This window comes from Erpetoichthys calabaricus, chromosome 8, assembly GCF_900747795.2.
Source record: "Erpetoichthys calabaricus chromosome 8, fErpCal1.3, whole genome shotgun sequence".
NCBI lineage: Eukaryota > Metazoa > Chordata > Cladistia > Polypteriformes > Polypteridae > Erpetoichthys > Erpetoichthys calabaricus.
Genome location: NC_041401.2, coordinates 114,716,266 through 114,737,777, shown reverse-complemented (window position 1 = coordinate 114,737,777; position 21,512 = coordinate 114,716,266). Strand labels below are relative to the sequence as shown.

The 21,512-nt window shown below is 37.9% G+C and overlaps 1 protein-coding gene across 1 annotated transcript in view; it reads left to right on the top strand.

The window, feature by feature from the left end:
• Positions 1-21,512, top strand: part of slx9 (SLX9 ribosome biogenesis factor) — a 159,230-nt gene that overhangs the window by 85,141 nt on the left and 52,577 nt on the right. Inside the window, exons 4-5 of the mRNA XM_028807314.2 lie at positions 3,368-3,436; positions 19,505-19,667. Of these exons, the coding sequence (XP_028663147.1) occupies positions 3,368-3,436; positions 19,505-19,667 (232 nt within the window). The remainder of the gene's footprint in view (positions 1-3,367; positions 3,437-19,504; positions 19,668-21,512) is intronic.

Below are 21,512 nucleotides of genomic sequence, written 5' to 3'. Positions count from 1 at the left end.
TTGGTGATAATTTTTGGGCGAGTAAGTAGGTGAACCACCCCACCACTTAGACAAGAGTTGAAGGCCTATGTAAATAGGCCCAGAGTAACAGCAGCTACTGTGGACCTTGTTTATGTTCTATTTACTTTATACATTGTGTTCTGTATTCCTTTACGTGAAATATACTGTATGCTGTTAAAGTAGTGGTGGGCGGTATGACCAAAATTCTATATCACGGTATTTTTCAAAATTACACCGGTTTCACGGTATTCGACGGTATTTTTTTCCATGCATGAGTTAACCACATTTTCCACTACAATTACTGCAGTAGACTGGCTAAGAATAACCTATTCCACTGTCATACGAGAATTGTACATTGTACAAACATTCATTTTAATGTGCACACAAGTATTAGTACAGGTTTGCATGGCCCCATAAAGTGATAGTTTTCAAGGAGGGGGGCACTAATGAAGAGAAGAAATCACATTGCATGACAGTTGCTGTCAAAATATAGAACCTTTCTATTGAACAAATTTTGCAAACAACAAACTAAAATTTTGACAACAATTGTCAACCATCCAAAGAGGCATTTAGACTTAGTAAAATATCCAGAGGTGCTTGTCAAAAGTTGTATTGCACTGAACATGTCTTAGAAAAGGAATAAATGGTAAATATGTTTTGTAAACCAACTACACTTTCTGTTAATGTTAACAATCTACATCCACTGACACGTTAAAGTGACTTTTTAAACAACTTTACCATCATTAAACTGCATAATATGTAAACTAATAAATAATAGCAATAAAATTAATAGTGCAACTTCCAGTAATAATATTACTTCAAAACTGCAAGCCCAGGTACATTACACGGTATTCACCAAAATAAAACAAAACAAGTGCAACTTGGTGATGACATCTTTACCAACTGAACCGCAACTGAACTGCATTAATATGGACTTTGCTTCAAGCTAAGCTATATACATAAATAATAAAACTGCAACTTGCATTTATAATGCTGTTTGTGGTTTAGTGGGTCCGTGGCTTCAAAAAAAATAAAAAAGGTCCGTTTTTAAATCCAGTTCGTGTCCGTCTCCGTGGGCGCGATTGCACAACCGTGGGGAGTTGATGAGGTGACTGGAGCGAGTCGCACCTGATCATTCTCGGTTGCTTCGTCGGTTTACTGTGGCGTGTGAATAAGGCGCTGCGCCCATAGAGATGTATATTTTTGGGCCAGCAGGATGGGGGAAGGAAAAAAGAAAAGATAGAACACAAGGAGGTTAAAGAAGGGAAAAGGCAGGCATGGGAGACGATCCAGACACCAGGAGGAAGAAGGCAGCACGAGCTGGGGCTCCGTGAGGGAGCGCAGGCTGAGGTGATCTAGGGGCTGGTTCACCCCACTGACTAAACATGTAGAGGAGGGTGAGCGAAATGTAAGACCTCCCAATGGATCTGAGGAGCGACTGAGTGAGCACGAAGGAAGACGGGAGGTGTGCCGACCTCGGACGGTCTGGTTGCGCAGTGTGGCGGCAGCCAAAACGGGTTGGCAGAAAGCAGTTCGTCCTGCAAAGGCTCCGCCAGCAACGGGTGAGCCGTGGAGACAGAAGGTGGTGCGCTGCAATCAGGTGAGGAGGGAGACTGCATTTTAACGGATTTATTTATTATGGATTTTATCCCCACGTTTCACTGGCTTTATGGATTTGCTATTTATTTGGGTACTGTATTTTTCTGAACATTGCACAACAGACACTTTTGGTTTTACTTTGACTGTTTTTAACAAAAGCACTTGAGCACATTCCACCATCCCCAGGCTTCAATGAGATTTCTCAGCTCATCTCGGTCATAACTATCGATGGTGTTGGTTCAACAGACTCCCATGTGGGAAGAGGGAGTCTGTAGGGGACCAGCACCGTCACAGTATTACACAGTACCCAGGTACATTACACAGTATTGAGAAAAAAAAATAAAAACAAGTACAACTTGGCTTGCAGTATTATCCAGTAGTATAGAAACAGTATTCACACATTTGAACATAATGATCCACATCCGACCTCTTAAAACCAAAGTATCTCCAAACAACAGACACGGCACGTTTTTACGTCAAAAGTTCTTCTGTGTCATCATGTTCAACTTTATCGTCTGCTACAGCTTCAGTTTCAGAATGTTCTCTGTCCATTTTCACCGCTCGATACCTCCACTAACACGTACTCTGTTGGATGGGTATTTTGCGGTGCACCAGTGAAAAAGGTCCCCACTTAAACAGTTTCCCACTGCGCCACATTCCAAATGTTGTTTAGGTTATTTAAACCGGTGTTCCGGTATAAGAAAAATCCGTATCATTACAAAAATAAAAAATGGTTTTTGGTATGAACCGGTATACGGCCCAGCACTATGTTAAAGCATATCAGCTTTTTAATACTCTTTGCTCTAGTGTCAGTTGGTTGGGGGAATGTTTGTTAAACTGTGTTTTGACTATAATAAGCAATTTTATATTGGGGCTTTGCTATTAGCTTTCACTAGCAGCTTTTACTTGCAGTGTACAGAAAACACTTTTTATGATATTTTTCTTGGAATATAGCATCATTTGATCATTCACGCCTATCTAGAATCATTAATGTACCGAATATAGAGTATTCACATATGATAGTGTATCCTGAAAGATGTTCAAAGAATCTGCGACAGCTGATGCCACATGTGCTTTTGTGTAAGAGAAAAGAGAATGGTGTGACATTTTGTAGATGCTATTCAATTCAGTCATTTTCTAACCCGCTTATTCCTGTACAGTCATAGGTGGTGCTGGAGCTTATCCCAGCCGGCATAGGGAGCAAGACAGGACCAAACTCTGGGCAGAATGCCTGTCCATCGCAGGGTGAACACACATACCAACCACACACTTGGGCCAATTTAGTATTGCCAGTCCACCTCACCTTCATGTCCTTGTACAGTGAGAGGAAACAGGAACACTCAGAGTAAATCCATGCAGACACAGGGAGAACATGCAAATTCCATGTAAGCAGGAGCCAAGGCGCACACTACCACTGCCCCACCATTCTGCCCTGCTGTTCAAATAGTATTGTTAATTACTGAATCCATATTTGAGACTTGAATATTTTTTAGTAAAAATGTATTCTTTTGAATCTGTTTGAATTTTGATTAAGTTGTCATCATTAAAAAACATTACTACAGCAGTTTTAGTTGGAGGATTATTTATGGGAATATCATGCCATTCATCCATTATCTGGAGATCAACTACAGATGGGTCACTTTCTTTATTAATAATCCCATACTCCTACTTAATGATATTTCATTTTTGCTTATTATTCATATAAATGTACCGAAATATTCATTTAAATTTATTGTAATAAAATTTAAATAGTTTTTTCTCTTTACAGAGGCTGAAGAAAGAAAACAAATGAAAAAAAAAGAAAAAATGAAGCAACGAAGAGATAAATGGCTAAACAGTAAGGATTATGATTTTAAAAACAGCAAAACATATATTCTAATGTTGTTAAAATGTAGAAAATAATGTCCTTGATATACTATGAAAATTTACATTTGTGTTAATCTTAGTAAAAAAATTTAAACATCCAATTATTTTAAATTTAAAAATGAAGTAATTTTTAATTAATTCTATATAATAAGCAAAGAAGGTAGGCATGTTTTTCTTAGCTATAGTAAAAAGGTTTTTTTGACCACCTCAGCTGTCCTGGTAAAATTAAGGGTGTTAAGAGCCACAGCAAGATATTTACTATATACAGTGGAACCTCGGTTCACGACCATAATTCGTTCCAAAACTCTGGTCGTAACCCGATTTGGTCGTGAACCAAAGTAATTTCCCCCATAGGATTGTATGTAAATACATTTAATCCGTTCCAGACCATACGAACTGTATGAAAATATATATATATATATATATATATATATATATATATATATATATATATATATATTTTTTTTTTTTTAAGTTTTTAAGCACAAATATTGTTAATTAAACCATAGAATGCACAGCGTAATAGTAAACTAAATGTAAAAACATTGAATAACACTGAGAAAACATTGAACAACAGAGAAAACTAACACTGCAATAGTTCGCATTATAGCGGTACCAACCGCTGGCTAAAAACACTTTTTTTTAATGAGTTTTAAGCACGGGGAAAAAAAATAACATTTGAAAAAATCCGTAATTTAATAAACCACCAAGAAAAGTAACATTGCAACAATGCACGCTACGAACCGATCACTGTAAACAGAAGTGAAAACAAAATCAAGCCCAGTGCATTCCTTAACTGCCTTCTCTACCTTATGCGTCCAGCTCTCTCTCTCTCTCGCGCTGCCTGTGTGTGTGTGTCACTCTCTCGCGCTGCCTGTGTGTGTGTCTCTTTCTCTCGCGCTGCCTGTGTTTGTGTGTCTCTCTCTCTCGCGCTGCCTGTGTGTGTGTGTGTGTCTCTTTCTCTCGCGCTGCCTGTGTGTGTGTGTGTGTGCGTGTGTGTGTGTCTCTCGCGCTTGTGTGTGTGTGTCTATCTCTCTCGTGTGTGTGCCGCGCTCTCTCTCTCTCTCTTGCTCACTGCACAGGAAATACACAGGGAGAGACTGAACACGTACAAACCAAAAGGGAAACTGGCTTGTTCGTATACCGAGTGTGTGGTCGTGAACAGATGCAAAAGTTTGGCGAACTTTTTGGTCGTAAACCGATTTGTATGTGTTCCAAGACGTTCATGAACCGAGGTTCCACTGAATATAAATATGGGTTAAATAATTTGATTTATTAAGTATGTATAACAACATAAAAATTGTCCTACAGTGAAATATCTTCTGAAATAAATAGTTCTAGCTGTTCATTTGTATTTAGCAGAAGAGGTCACTACAGCACTCGGGATTGAAAAGAAATGGCCAGAAAATGTATTTTATTTTCAACACAACATATATTACAATACAATGTATTTTTGCATAGTACTCTTAACTGAGTGTAAGTACAGAGCACTATGATAAATTACCAGGTAAAATGCAAGCATATATTATATGTTACAGAATTATTACATATAAGATACAGATTTGTAAAAATGTAGAGACTGATTAACATAAATGGAAACCAACAATATCTGTCCATTAATTAATTATGGCTAGTTGAGAATGTTCAGTTTTTGGACTTTAATGATATGTGATAAAAATAGCAGTTTTGCGATGGTAAAGGCCAAATGGCCCAGAGTAGTCAGGGTATGGGAGTGAAGATCTATTGTTTCCTTTTTATAAACAGGATTACATTCATCTCTATCTGCTATCACACAGGACCAAATTTATGCCTCTAGAACAGCTTGAATCATTTGATTCTTCAGTTGAACAATGCAGTGAAAACTTTCTCTTGCACATTTTTAGCAGTTTAGTTATGCCACATACCACACACTCTGTCTCTTCCTAAATGTGTTATATTGCAATGAGGACCGGGGTCCGTACAGCCTACTGGATTTTTATTTTTTTTTCCTTCAAAATGTTTATTTTCGGTTTGCTTCCCGGGTCCTCCCTGCGTGGAGTTTGCATGTTCTCCCCGTGTCTGCATGGGTTTCCTCCGGGCGCTCCGGTTTCCTCCCACAGTCCAAAGACATGCAGGTTAGGTGGATAGGCGATTCTAAATTGGCCCTAGTGTGTGCTTGGTGTGTTTGTGTGTGTCCTGCGGTGGGTTGGCACCCTGCCCAGGATTGGTTCCTGCCTTGTGCCCTGTGTTGGCTGGGATTGGCTCCAGCAGACCCCCGTGACCCTGTGTTCGGATTCAGCGGGTTGGAAAATGGGTGGATGGATGGATGTTTATTTTCAATGTTGCCTAAACTGTGCTTAAAATCTCATTAATCTTAAATTATGTTTCTAAGAGTGATGTTAAACATGGTTGGTTTGAAATCAACCAAAATTTAAAAAAAAAAAAAACCTCTTGTGTGTCAGAAAGAAAGGTTTTAATGTCAAAATTGTTCATTGACAGGCTATTACAGTGACATTACATTGAAGTGCTGAGGCGTCTGCAGGAAAGCATCAGGAAAAAAATTCACCATATTTTTTAGTCCCCCTGGTGTTATGACTGGGCATTCAAAGACTGTGTCTGCTCATTTCGCTTGGTATTTCCAAAGTACCAAAGCAGTTAGAGCTATAGTTTATCCTTGATAAAAGGAATTAAATGAGACAGTAATATATTCCTTATTAATGTAAAGCCCATTTTCTAAATAGTTTCTCATAATTTGAAATTAGCTTATAGATTGATTTCTAAGCAAGCAATTACAACAGTCAGTCAGTCAGTCATTGTCCAACCCGCTATATCCTAACACAGGGTCAGGGGTCTGCTGGAGCCAATCCCAGCCAGCACAGGGCGCAAGGCAGGAACAAATCCCGGGCAAGGTGCCAACCCACCACAGAGCAATTACAACACTGTACCCTAAATTTCTGATTAGTTTCTCATAATATGAATTTATGTTGTACATTAATTTCTAATTAAACAATGGCAGTACTGTCACCTGTGTTATGTAATATGTTAAAGGTGTAATTGTAGTTCTGTGGTGGGTTGGCACCCTGCCCAGGATTGGTTCCCTGCCTTGTGCCCTGTGTTGGCTGGGATTGGCTCCAGCAGAACCCCGTGAACCTGTGTTCGGATTCAGCGGGTTGGAAAATGGATGGATGTAATTGTAGTTGTTATTTTAGACATTAGAATTAGTCTGTCATCCATGTGTAACAGTTTCTGATTTGTAGAACAAAATACACTGTGGAATATGTAATGATAGCACTCACTTTGGTATGTGCACTTAGTTTAGTGATTGAAGTATATGACTTTCAGTTGGCAGTCAGCCTGTGGAATACGCTTTACTGTCAACACAGCTTTCATGCACAGGGCTTTTGCAATGTAAACAATCAGTTGACCTGTGCAGTGTACTTCACTGTCTGTGCCTGCATCACCATTGGTTTCCACTGAGTGACAGTGCACTGCCATGCCTCCACTTGCCATGAGTTGGTTTGGAACTGAAGATGAATTTAGTGGCTGAGGTACCTCACATGTTTTGTTATGTGTGTCCCAGCCTAAGCTCTAAATTGTGACCAAGATGAAGCTGCAAGGCCCAGGGGTGGATGAGTTTTTGCGTGACAGAGAAAACCTTTAGCATTTTATATATATACTGTAGATTGCTATTTGTCTGGAATTGCTAACCAGTCCAATTCTTTCAGAAGTGTTAATCTCAAATTTTCATCTTTGATACAATATTTGAGGTATGTCAAGTTTAACCTTTTTGTTATGACATATCATACATATGTTTTGACAGTCAGTCTTATGGTGCTGTTGGAATATATGTGTTGAAGTACTTAGATCAAAATGAATGTTTGAATGTTCTCATGAATCTTACGTTCTAGGGTGTGTAACATAAAGCTATGAACTATAAGTTGATGATTAAAACAGTCTACCCATTGCAGACTTTAAAAACAGAATGCCAAAATTATAGTAGCTTATACCCTCACATGCAGAAGATGCTGAAAGAATGTTCGTCTGTGCCATACTATGCCTGATGCAGGCATCCAAAATTTCACTCTTAAATCTTCTATATATCCCTAAGGGCTTTTTATTTGAAGTTATATTTCCATAATTATGACTGGAAAAACTATCACAATTTTTCCACAGGGTATACTTTGCTTGTGTAAGAATGTACAATCAATCTCTGCAGTCAGTTGTAATGAAGATCCAATTATCCAGTTACTAAATTTGCTTAATCCAAACCCAGAGTCACAGAATACTAGAAATACTTACAGATGCATCAAGCTCAAGACATGATCCATCATAGGGTACACTTATGTCAACACATACCCTGCCAATTGATAATAAAATAAAAATGGTATATGAAAGCTACATTGAAACTGACCAGAAAAGGATTCAGCCCTATCACCTTAAAGTTGTTGTGCTACAGTGCCATCCTAGTGAATAATGATATCACTAGTCAGTAACTGTACATTTTAAAAAATCTTTGGAAGTTGTCTGTGTATCATATAAATTCCAAACTGGTGGAAATTAAGCATGAATAAAGCCTTTACCAGTTACTTTCAGCTTTTTAAATTTCAAGAATCAAAACAAGTCAATTGAAGATGTTTTATTTTCCAACCCAAGTCAACTCAACAAACTAATTTATTATTCCTGATAAATTTAGTTTGTCCCTCTTTTGCGAGAAATGGGTCCGTCACCCATACGTCTTTTGTGACGTGTTCATTTATGTCTAAAAACCCGGAATTTCATCTCCTCCTGAAGCTGCTCCATGTGGTGGGTGAACTGGCGGATCAAAGCATCGGATAATTTCCCCCCTGCTTGTTTATTTAAAGAGGGGAAGGGATGTAGATCCCTATTCACCAGTTTGTTCTTTCTGTACTCCACTTTACGCAAAAATGCATCCACTGCTTCCTTGCACACCATTATACTGGTCTCTGCGCCCTGCATGTGTATGTTTCATTATATAGACCGAATTTCTCCACCAGGTATGATGTCTTAATTAGAAACTCGGCTGTCATTTCCTCCTGTAGGTTCTGGTTATGGAGGGTCAGGAAGTGTCTTATCGGATTTTGAAGTTCAATGAAACGCTCCAACACTTTGCCCCAGGACAACCAGCGCACCTCAGTATGGAGGAGGAGTGTCTAGTGCAGGCATGTCAAACATGCGGCCCACAACAGAAATCTGTGCGGCCCGCATGACAGATCCTAGTTAGCACTAAACTTGTACAAAATGATTACTATCGTTTGTGACTGAATCATTCTGCATCTTCGGTGTTACTTATTGACTTTTCTTACTTCTGCCTTCTGACAAAAGCACGTTTTCCCATGGCATTACGGTACCGGAAACGTCATCTGCTAGTATAGCCACGAGCCTTGACCAAAGTTAAAGAGCCGCAGCGTCACAACTGAAGTGCTAGGCTGCAGCAGGGGCGGCCTTAGGCATGTGCAAACTATGTACCTGCACAGGGCCACCACACCAATATATATTGAATATAAAACAGAAAGAGAAAATAACGACACAGCTGACGGCAATATGGCCGAAAAACATTGTGTTTCTTGTTAATTAGCACGCTGTATTTACTAATGTCGCTCGAGTTGGAGCAGTAAGCTATATGTAGTATTATAACGTTCTGCCATAATGAGAATATCATGGGCCGCCACTTGGTTTTCAAGTTACGGACACGTGCATGTAGAAGCGTATCATGAGCACGAGGCGGCTATGCAGTGTCCGCAACTGATGTGGCCATCCGCTGTGCATAAGATACCGTATTGACATTGGCGGGCAAAGGGGCCACCAATTCTTTCTCTGCCCAGGGCTGCCACGAGCCTAGAGCCGCCCCTGGCAGGCTACACTACTGGCTGGGCTGCTGAGACTGGCCACTGGGCAGAACTGACCATCACGAGTAGTAATAGCCTGCATATTTTCACGTTTTTTTGCTCTAGTTTCATGTAATTTTGTGCTAGTATTGTAACGAACAGTGCGGACTACAGCTGAAGATCTGAAGTGGACATGAGAAGTTGGTGAGTTGTTTATTAACAAATTTTTGTGATTTTGAGTTTGTAAAATCAGTGTAGGTCAGGGGGCTTTTTGCATATCAGCTTATTTTACAATATAAACTTTGAAGTAAACTTAGTAAAGTAAAATTTGATTTTGGGAGGATTTGTTCTCCAACTTGAATTACTGAGCAATGAATTCAGTGAGCGTTTTCGTAATTTCAGTTCACACGAACAGGACTTTCCGCTGTTTACATCACCATACTCTTACAACATTGAGAATGCGTCTGAGAATATCCAAATGGAGTTGATTGAACTGCAGTCCGATTCTATTCTGAAGGCAAAATACAATGAAGTTGGTGTGCCAGGCTAGTATGCTTACAAGCCACCCTCGTATGTGCAGATCCGTAAGTTGTCATCGAGAGTACTATCTATGTTTGGAAGCACTTACCTTTGTGAGCAACTGTTTTTGTTAGTGAAAGCTACCAAAACCCCACATCGCTCAAGACTTACTGTCGAGCACCGTTCATCCCTCATAAAAGTTGCAGCTGCACAAGATTTCAAGCCTGATATTGACGAACTGGTTACTAAGAAGAGATGCCAAGTGTCGGGACAAAAGAAATAGATCTCACACTGTAAGACTCCAATATAAGCAATGAATATAATATAATAATATAAGGACCTAGCTAAGAGGCTAAGACTCTAATTGTACGCTGTTATATGGAGATTGTATGGAAATAAATTGCTTTTCTTTAAACTTTAAGTGTTACATTTTTTAAAGTTTTCAGTATTGGAAAGAAAGCTACAGTAACTTTGTATAACAGTATAATAGTATTTGTTACAGTGCGGCCTGCTGACGCATGTATGGCAGTCGAAGCAGCCCACCAATGGTAGTGAGTTTGACATGCCTGGTCTAGTGGGTCTCATCCTCACATAGCTGTGCAAAGATTCGTTTGTTGACTGGACGAGCTTTAATAAAGTTCACAATTTTTACAACAGTCTTTAAGGTTTCATTTAGTTCCTCACAGAGGTGTTTGCTGGCCAGAGCCTGTCTGTGTATCATGCAGTGAAGCACCAGGCAGTGGGGCGCTTTCTCTTTCAGACGGCTGTTGAAGCCTTTATTCTTTCCCATCATAGAAGCAGCTCCATCTGTGCAGCATGCAACTAAATTATTATAGGGAAGATTGTGTTTTGTGAAGTATGTGTCAACAATACAGAAAATATCACAGATTGACAGACAGACATAAGAATGTCTTGTTTAAGTTCAGTTTTGTTGATGTACTGTACATATACAATCAGTATCACTTCCACTCCCACAGTGGTAGTTTCATCGAGTTGGATGGAAAAACGTGCCCGTTTTGAGATTTTCTATCATTGTTATCTCAACGTTTCCAGCCATTCTATCAATTCTGTCTTTCACCATGTTGTTAGACAGTGGTACAGTCTTGAATTTGCTAGCGGCCTGAGGTCCACACATTATTTCTGCCATTTTAATGCAAGCCGGTTTAATAAGTGTCTCTGCTATGTTATGAGGCTTTTTGGCTTGTGCAATAAGGAGAGAGCACTCAAACGATGCAATAGTTGCATGCTTTTGGTCACTTCCAGCCTTGGCAAAACTTTACCTAATATTCTGGGGCCTGTTAGTTATCACAGTTTCTTTTTTTCTGAGAAAAAATTCCCTGGGTTTACCCACCGTGTCCGGGTGTTTGGTAGTCTGGTGCCGCTTCAGTTTGCTGGGTTTCATACTTTCATTCGCCAATTTCTCACCGCAAATGACACACTCAATTTTGACTTTGTCCATTGACTCAATGAAACCAAAATCAAAATAACTGTCCTGATAAGTCCTTTTTTTCTTTCTGAGACAATCAATAGTCTCTTCTCTGTGACGCTTGGCCATTTTTCAAAAATCCCTTTTACTGTTTTACCTCGTAATTCTGTGATTAGATTAGCTTGCATGCTAGCTCCGCTCTGTGAATACTAATAGTATTATGCAAATAGTGTCCTTGTCATTACTGATATCATGATGTTTATTTTTTTTATAAAGAAACAATACAAACTTCTACAAATTTAGTTGTTTATGTTACACAAACATTAATTAAATGCCTAGATACGTTAAATAAACAAATATATAAATAAATAAATTTTGCACCCCTTAAAATGGACAGGTCCTCGCGATCCACTGTGAGGCTTTGACGACCCCTGGTGGGGGTCAGGACCCCCAGGTTGGGAATCAATGTCCTACAACAGTAACAACATCTGCCATCAAGGAGGTAAGATGTCATCAGTCAGCCAGTCAGACAGTCATTTTCAAATTGTTTAATCCTGAACAGGGTCACAGGGGTCTGCTGGCACCTTTTCCTGCTAGCAGAGGGTGCAAGACAGGAACAAACCCTGGACAGGGGCCAGTCCATCACGGGACACGCACACGCACACGCACACACACACACACACACACACACACACACACACACACACACACACACACACACACACACACACACTCCAACCACATGCTAGGGCCAATTTAGGATCAACAATTCACCTAACCTGCATGTATTTGGACATATATATTAGGTGAATTCGTCGATCCTAAATTGGCCCTAGTGCTACCTCACAGTAAGGAGACTAGGGTTCACGTCTCATTTCCTCCCTACATGAAGATTATATGTTCTGCCCCTGTTTGCATGGGTTTCTTTCGGATGCTCCAGTTTCCTTTCACGGTCCAAAGACACAAACCCTGGCCTCCTTACTGTGAGGCTGCAGTAAAAAGTGAAAGTACTTTCCCCACTTAAGTTCACAATTGAATCCTTTCATGTTACAGCTTTATGGGAGATCAATATTACATTTTTTCTGTTTTATATATAATTTTGAGGTTAAAGAGAAAGATAAGGTCTTTTCAGGTTTTTAATTTTCACCACAATTTTCTTCTGTAATGCGGCCAGTCCTTGCTGTCAATAAAATAACCAAGAAAGTCTCAGAGTAACAGAGAGCCTAAATTGTAAAAAAAGAAAAAATTACTTGCTCTTTATCTCTATCCCTTTAGCACCCCTCTGTGCTCCCTCATATTTCCAACCCAAACAAGGCTAAGATGAAACTCTTAGACTCCCGTTCTCTAAAAGCATGGCATACCGTAACATAGCAGTGAAGTTTATTGTTGTTACAGAATTTAATGCAGATTTTAATTATATTAAACAGGTACATATAAAGCAGTAAAAAAGATGCAGAAAAATAATTTTAAAATAATTGAATCACATGAAAGAAAAAGTAAAACATTTACATGAACTTGCAATTGTGAAAGTGCATGCCATGTTAGATGTGCACGTTTATCTGAATTGGTTTTACTTAGCAATTTTAGTGTAATCTGCAGTTTTCACAAGCTTGTCAGTAATCTAAATTATAAGAGTAATATTCTTGTACAAATCCCATAGGGTCTCTACTGATGACTTTACTTCATGTAAGACATTCTTTATTTACCTGTTTTCTTTCTCTCCTGTCCATTAATCAGATTATAGTGCAAATTCATAACTTTGATATCAATGGTTTCTAGCTTTAATGTTAACCTTCACTGTGGCATACTATTAGATAGATAGATAGATAGATAGATAGATAGATAGATAGATAGATAGATAGATAGATAGATAGATAGATAGATAGATAGATGGGATTAATAAAGTATCTATCTATCTAAGGGGAAATTCACATACTCCAGCAGCAAAAAATATTAAATTAAAGAGTAATAAAAAATGCAGGTAAAAAACAGACAATAACTTGAATAATGTTCAACGTTTACCCCCTCTGGTGGAATTGAAGAGACGCATAGTTTGGGGGAGGAATGATCTTCTCAGTCTGTCAGTGGAGCAGGACAGTGACAGCAGTCTGTCGCTGAAACTGCTCCTCTGTCTGGAGATGACACTGTTTAATGGATGTAGTGGATTTTCCATAATTGATAGGAGCCTGCTGAGTGCCCGTTGCTCTGCTACAGATGTCAAACCGTCCAGCTCTATGCCAACAATAGAGCCTGCCTTCCTCACCAGTTTGTCCAGGCGTGAGGCATCCTTCTTCTTAATGCTGCCTCCCCAGCACACCACTGCGTAGAAGAGGGCACTCGCCACAACCATCTGATAGAACATCTGCAGCATCTTACTGCAGATGTTGAAGGATGCCAGTCTTCTAAGGAAGTACAGGCGGCTCTGTCCTTTTTTGCACAGAGAATCAGTATTGGCAGTCCAGTCCAATTTATCGTTCAGCTGCACTCCCAGGTATTTATAGGTCTGCACCCTCTGCACACAGTCACCTCTGATGATCACGGGGTCCATGAGGGGCCTGGGTCTCCTAAAATCCACCACCAGTTCCTTGGTTTTGCTGGTGTTCAGTTGTAGGTGGTTTAAGTTGCACCATTTAACAAAGTCCTTGATGAGGTTTCTATACCCCTCCTCCTGCCCACTCCTGATGCAGCCCACGATAGCAGTGTCGTCAGCAAACTTTTGCACGTGGCAGGACTCCGAGTTATATTGGAGTTATATTAAAGGATTTTGGAAACTTTAAGTAAGCTATAAGAGTCACAAGTGCCTATGTCTTCCCACTTTTATATAACTCTTAAATTGTCTTTTTGTAGGTCATTTAGTTGTACTTACTGGGAATTTAAGTATTTGTTATATGGACTATAGGATGGAAAAGGGCTAATTAAAATCAGTCAAATTAGCTTCTCACCAGGAAGTTACCTTTTAAAAAGAGAGGATGATGAGATGAAAAAGCATCAAGGTTGACAGCATGAGGGGCAAGTAGTGTGAGAAAAGTAACTTGGTCTTATAACTTAACTGTGCAGATCTCATCAGGGGAGCTCAATGGTGGTTACATTTATTTTGGAATTTACAGATCTGGGAGTGGCCTCTACTAGTAGGCTAAATAGTTTTTTTTCTAATCTGCTTCAGATGTCTCTCATCTACCATTTCCTCTCTTAACTATGCCTCCCATGGTTTGTTTTCTTACCTGATTTTAAGGAGTAATTCCTTTGTTGTCAGACCAGTGTGTATATTTGTTTTGTGGGTTTGTGCCATCTATAAATTTTGTAAATAAGGGATGCATATTGCAATGCTGACAGAATTTTTCCTGTAATTCATTTATGATGAGAAATACCTTAATAAAACTGGCAAGAAAGGGATCTTTACCTGTAAAGAATTAGTAAAATTCTATTTGTAAAATACTTCTACTTGTGTGATGTGGCAGAAGGTGTTGTGGTCACGTGAGGCTAAAGTAGAACTTTTTGCCTTTAAGAGGTATGTGTGATATAAATATACTAGTATATATTAGTTAGGTAATCCCATCCTCACTGCAAAATTTGAAGGTGCTTTCCACCTGCAGTGACTGCCAGTCTAATCAGGATTGACAAGAAGGTGAGTGTGGCCCAATAAAGACAGATCCAGGAGAAAAACCTGCTACTCTCTGCCACAAAGTTTAAATTGAGCAGGAAGTTTGTCTTAGAACAACATAGTAACCCAAAGACCACTACCAGAGCACCAGCTGAGTGGATGAAAATTAAGAAAAGTGATGTCTTTGAGTGGGTCAGACCTTAATCCCATTGAACATTTGCGTCAAGACCTAAAAACTGCTGTCCACATCGAAACTCCAACTGACTTGGCTTAATTTGACTAATTTTGCAAAGAGGAATATGCAAATCCTACCAGTCATGTATAAAATTACAGAGACTTATCTAATAATTGGTGACATTTCAGTGTTTGAAATTTAATTTTGCAGTTGTGTATAATTGTTGTTAATTTTTGGGCAGCACTGTGAGAAAGAAAAGAAAATGCAAATATAAATTTTCAAGTCATATTGATCAAAATCCCAGGTTGTGACAATCATTTATGTGAAATGTGTATGTGAAGTATGTGAATCCTTTTTCAAGCTACATATTCGTTTTCCTTTCTATTTCTGAATGTCACAATGCAATAGTATGCATTGTGTTTTGTTTTTGTTTTTTTTTTTTCTTCAAAGTTCTGCATTTACATATTCATTATACTTCTTTGAAATGAATGTGATGTAATGGTATTTAGGTGTGCCACCTTAAATTAGAATTACAAAATTAAAGTGTAAATAGAGAAAAAAACTGTATATTGACCAGATCTACATGGCCTTGTAAGTATGTAAACAGTATAGAAAAGCTCTCATCAAGGCCTATTCTGGCTACTATTCCAAATTAAGAGGCTCGTCCATTCATTAGACCTAACTCCTACTGTTCTGAAAGATTGTTACACAGCTCTTGCTGAATTTAGTTAAAGCATCATTATTAAATTAGATTGCAGTAATTTCAAACTTGCCATCATTGACCACTTATTCATGAACCGAAAGTCCTAAAAAGTTATAGACTAATTTCAGATTTAACATTTTTTTACAAGCCTTTTTTAGTAGAAGATAATCCAGCAAGTTTTTTATCATTTTAAACACAAATTTAATGAAAACGTCAGTCTCTTCTTTAGTCATGTCATGAAAATTGACTTACAGTAATTCATATTTTAAGAAAATACATTCTGTCACCCATTTCCAAAACCTACTTATATAAATAAAATGAATTATTATTATTTATTTGTCAGAAACCAACATTTGATAGGGCATACACACTCATTTTGCAAATTAAAACACAAGTTGCTTTCCTCGTTTAAAATGTGTAAATGCGAAAAGCATCAGAAAGAAAATGTACAGACTAGAGGCAACAGTACTAATTTTGGACTATGATATTGTAGGAATGACAGAGTCATTACTAAATTTGAGTAATGGAAAGAAATGTAATATTAGTGGCTGTACATGCTTCACCAGAGATAGACAAGGAAGAAAAGGAGGAGGTAATAGCACCATATGTGAAAAATATTCAGGCCCTTTATTTCAAAATGGAAGAAAGGAACTTGGCATAACCATTGTGGGCTAAGTTAGTAAAAAAGAAAACCAAAGATTTGATTATTGGAGTTTGCTACTGGCTGACAGATTAGATATTTTAGGCAATAGCATATTTAATCAAATAAGACATAAGTGCAATATAGAGGACATAGTGATAATGGATGATTTTAAATTTCCAAACCTTGATTGGGAAGCCCCTATCACAAATACAAAGCGGAATCTAAAATGGTGGTAATGGAAAATACCTATTTTCTCACCCACTTTCAAGCTCAGCACGTGGTATTGTCTGGCTAGATCTCATCTTTTTGATCAATAAAGACAGTAATAAAAATAGACATTGATATTTTAAGCAATGATAATCACAACATGGTAAAATTTGAGATTATCTTTGAAAACACACAAATGTATACCAAAATGAACACTTACAATTTGAGAAAAGCAGACTGTAAATGGTGTCGTTTCAGAGACATTCTGGCTCAAAATAAGTTTATTCCTAACATCAAGAAAATAAAATAACTAAGAAATTGTTCAAAATGTATAAACGAGGGCATTGTGAAAAAAGTAAAACTGAGAAGTTCAATCCATCCATCCATCCATTTTCCAACCCGCTGAATCCGAACACAGGGTCACAGGGGTCTGCAGGAGCCAATCCCAGCCAACACAGGGCACAAGGCAGGAAACAATCCTGGACAGGGTGCCAACCCACCGCAGTGAGAAGTTCAATGTTTAAGAAAATTAAACGACACCTAAATAATTGTGAATCCTTGGAATACTGGATACTGCAGCAAGAGATAAAAAAGCATACAATGGGTCAAAATAGAAACTACAAAAAATATTGGTAGTGAAGCCAAAAGAAACAGCAGTAATTTTTTGAGTACTACTCTAGTAAAATGAAAATAAAAGTGAATTTAAGAAACCTCAGGGACACAAACTGAGAAATCATTGGAAAGGAAATGGAAAATTTATAGAGTAAATATTTCTCCTAATTATTTGTAAAGAAATAAGCAAATGGTGTGCCCCATGCAGAAGTAAAAACAAACAAGTTCCTGGATTTTAAAATGAAAGAGTCACACATATTTCAAGCCCTCGATATGTTGAAGATATGTTGTTGGACCTTATGGGATTTTACCAATTGTATTTTAAGAAAGGAAAGACATCATTTATAAACCTTTTTTATTAGGAATATGTAAGCAGTCCCTTGGAAAATAAGTACCAGAGTACTGGAAAATTGCAAATGTGACTCCAGACTTCAAGAAGTGGGCAAAATGGATCCTGGTAATTACAAACAAATAAGTCTTACTTCTCTGTCATACATAATTATGGAAACAATTAAAAGAAATAAGTTGGAAAAATACCTATTTGGAAAAAAGCCAGTGTGGGTTTCTGCCAAATACATCTTTTAGATTTTTATGAACAAGCAACTGGAGTAGTTGACAAAAACAAGGTGTATGATGTACTTTACTTACACTTTCAAAAAGCCTTTAAAACAATCCCACACCAAAGTTTATTTTTGAAACTAGAACAATGGGCATCAGAAGTAACCTATAAAGCTGAGTATCAAGTTGGTTAACTGACAGGAGACAAAGAGTAAAGAAAGGAGGAGTAATTTCCATTTGGAGTGAGGTCATCAGTGGAGGTCTGTTCTTGGACCATTCCTTTTTTTGATTTGTATTAATCACATTGATTCCAGTATAGGTAGAAATTTGCAAATTAAAATAAAATTGGAGAAGTGGCAGACACTAAAGAGGCGGCAAAAAATACAAAAAGACCAGGACAAGCTTCAGAACACAGTGAAAACTTCACTTTAATGTAGAAAAGTGCAAAGTGCTACATGTGAGCAACAGGAACATCAATTATAAATACTAGTTGGAAGGCATTCTCCTACAGGAAGCACCCTCTGAAAAGAATTTAGGGGTTTATGTTGACAAAATATTTTCATCATCCAACTAATGTTCAAAAGCAATATAAAAAGCAAATACAGTACTTGTAAAAGTATTGTAGGCATATTGTAAAAAATGTTTACTGTAAATCAAAGTACATTCTGCTTAAACCATATAATGCATTAGTGAGACCACATCTGGAGTGTTGTTCTGGTCACCACACTACAAAAAAAACATAGCAACACTTGAAGCAGTGCAGAAGAGAACAACCAGGTACATCCCAGGACTTAAGGACATGTGGTACTCTGACAGATTCAGAGAATTAAAAACCTGTTTAGACTCAAACAGAAACTGTGTGGGGACCTAATCCAGGTCTTCAAAAGGCATTGATAAAAAAAGATCCAGCAGAACTCTTTCTGATTATGGGCAAATCATGTTCTCAAGGACACAAGTGGAAATTTAGGGAAAGTGCATTTAAAACTGAAGTCAGAAGCACTTGCACCACTTCGTGCAAAGAGTTGTGGGAATCTGAAACAAAGTACTGTGACATGTAGTTGAAGCAGAAACCTTGACAACCTTTAGGAACTATCTGGGTGAGATATTAAGACATCTTAGCTATTAGCTAAACAAATGAGCTTGATGGACTGAATGGTCTTCAATAGACATAAATAAATAAATAAATAACAGGTATGTTACATTCGTATATTAAATTTAGTCACCAGTTCACCTAATCTGTCCATATGTTTGATGTGGAAGGAAACCACTAAACCCACTGAAATTGTATTCCAATTCTTTCAATATAGTAAATGGTACAAAATTATTAGATATAAACAGAGTAACTGTTAGGAACTGTTCTTGGTTGTTTTATAGTATTCTTAGTTTGTGAAAAAATCTGGGGTCACTATTCTGTCGTTCCTGCCTGCCTTAAATATAGTGTCACTTAAAATTCAGAAATGTAGTTTGTTTTCTGATGACACCCAGATGTATTTATGAACAAATCCTAATTAAACATCTTAATCTTCAACTGACAGTTTTTAACATGAGGTAACATAGTTTCTATTTGTGAATCGGCTTCAGTATGACTTGACACAAAATAATGGGTATAAACAGAATTATTTATGCTCCCAGAAACACAACTCTATCAAGGCACCATGTAAAATAGCAAGTGGTCATTAATTAACATGTTCTGTGGGATTACTATATTACAATTATGATTGAATTTGAAATTGATTGCATAAGTCTCATCAGTATTTTTCTTCTTTTCAGAAATAAACAACATCAAACTTGCCAATCAAAAGCAGAAAGAAGAAGCTAAGAGGAAAAAAACCCCAGTAGTAGGTGATATGCAGCCACTAGCTGATGCTTTGCCAGAGCTGTCTCAACTGATTACAAGTAGCAGACAACGTTCCCTCCAGAAAATAAGAAAAATGCAAGTATTTGGAGAGGTCTCATTACTTTGCATTAGTATCCAAAATACTATTTTTATAATTGATCACTACTTTTTCCATTTCACTGTTTTAGTAAAAGCAAGTAAATGACTATTTTTATTTAGGGTACTTGCAGTTTTTGATTTTTAAATGACGCTTTAGTTTCCTTCTGTAGTTCCCTATACTCACGATGTAATTCTCCCATAATTTCAAGACTCGATACCAAGTTGATTTATGCTGTAAAACTAAATTGACCCAATGTGTTTGTGTGTCTTCTTAGCTGGCTTGTCATTTTCAGATGATAAGATACCATTGTTACTGAGATTAGCTACACATTTATGTAATTGAAGAATTATATTCCTTATCACACATAAACAGTAAAGGGTTATTTATCCTGGAACATATGATAAATATGTTTGGCACCTGTTTAACTGGAGGAATGGGAAAAATAAAATTAGAATATTTAGGGTTTATATTTTCCAGCCTTTTAGGCGTACATGTTTTTCTCTTTTTCTGTGAAAAAATACCATTCTTTAATTCTTTGTTGGCATGGCTCAGATATTTTTTTTATTATTAATATTATTTCAATGTTTAGACTATTCATCCATCCATCCATCTATCCATCATCCAACCTGCTATATCCCAACCACAGGGTCTGCCAGAGCCAATCCCAGCCAACACGGGGCGCAAGGCAGGAAACAAACCCCGGGCAGGACACACACACACACACCAAGCACACACTAGGGACAATTTAGAATCGCCAATCCACCTAACCTGCATGTCTTTGGACTTTGGGAGGAAACCAGAGCACCCAAAGGAAACCCACGCAGACACGGGGAGAACATGCAAATTCCACGCAGGGAGGACCTGGGAAGCGAACTCAGGTCTCCTGACTGCGAGGCAGCAGCGCTACCACTGTGCCACTGTGCCGCCCCATGTTTAGACTAAATTTAATGAAATTTTACAGTAAGCACTGAAATGAAGTATTTTAGTTGTTTTCTGTATTATATCACCAATAGATTATTGCTGAAAATTGTTTGATTTTGAATGTCACAGTGTTTCAGAGGTTAGTGTTACTTCCTCATAGCAGCAGGAGACTGTGTTTGAATCCATGAATGGGTGGAAGAGCCCAATGTCGGGAGTAAACTGTAAATCAAAATTTACATTAGTTTAATTACATGTATGTGATAAAGTGCTCCAATAAAATTCCAAAAGCATCAGCAGTAAGAAAGATTGGGAACACATTTGGCTTAAATATGTAGTATAATTTGCAGTTATAGAAATGCACTCTGTTTTGTGATTTTAAAGTAGAATAAAACTGCTTCACTGGATGGTCCATTCCTGAAAAGATCTATTGGGTGCATCGGACCATTTTGAATGGTGATGTGAAATGTGATTATAATGCAAATAAAACTCAGTGTTTTCAATTTGTTGTAACTATTTCTGAGAGTACACAGACTAGAGCCAGCAAAACTTTATCCTAAACAACTCAATTGCTGCTGGTTTGTGCTGCTAATCAACAAGCCCAACACTAAGCAGAGGTTGTATCGTTCAGATATGCATTTGTTGGCAGCAGTAAACATATGGGCATATGCATACAGAAAACCCATCACACAACAGAATATCATAAAATGAAGCAAAGCTAAAAATATCAAAATAAAAATAACTGAGGCATTGTGGCAAGCCTGAGACTGGATATTGCAGCAGTGAAGGTCAGGAAGGCATTATTTAATGCCAATGGAGAACATTCTGTGAACAATCGTGTTCTTTTGGTCAATGTATCGATTAATTAGTAAATAACATACATCACTAAAAGAGCTTACCTCACCTACAAAAATACACCTATT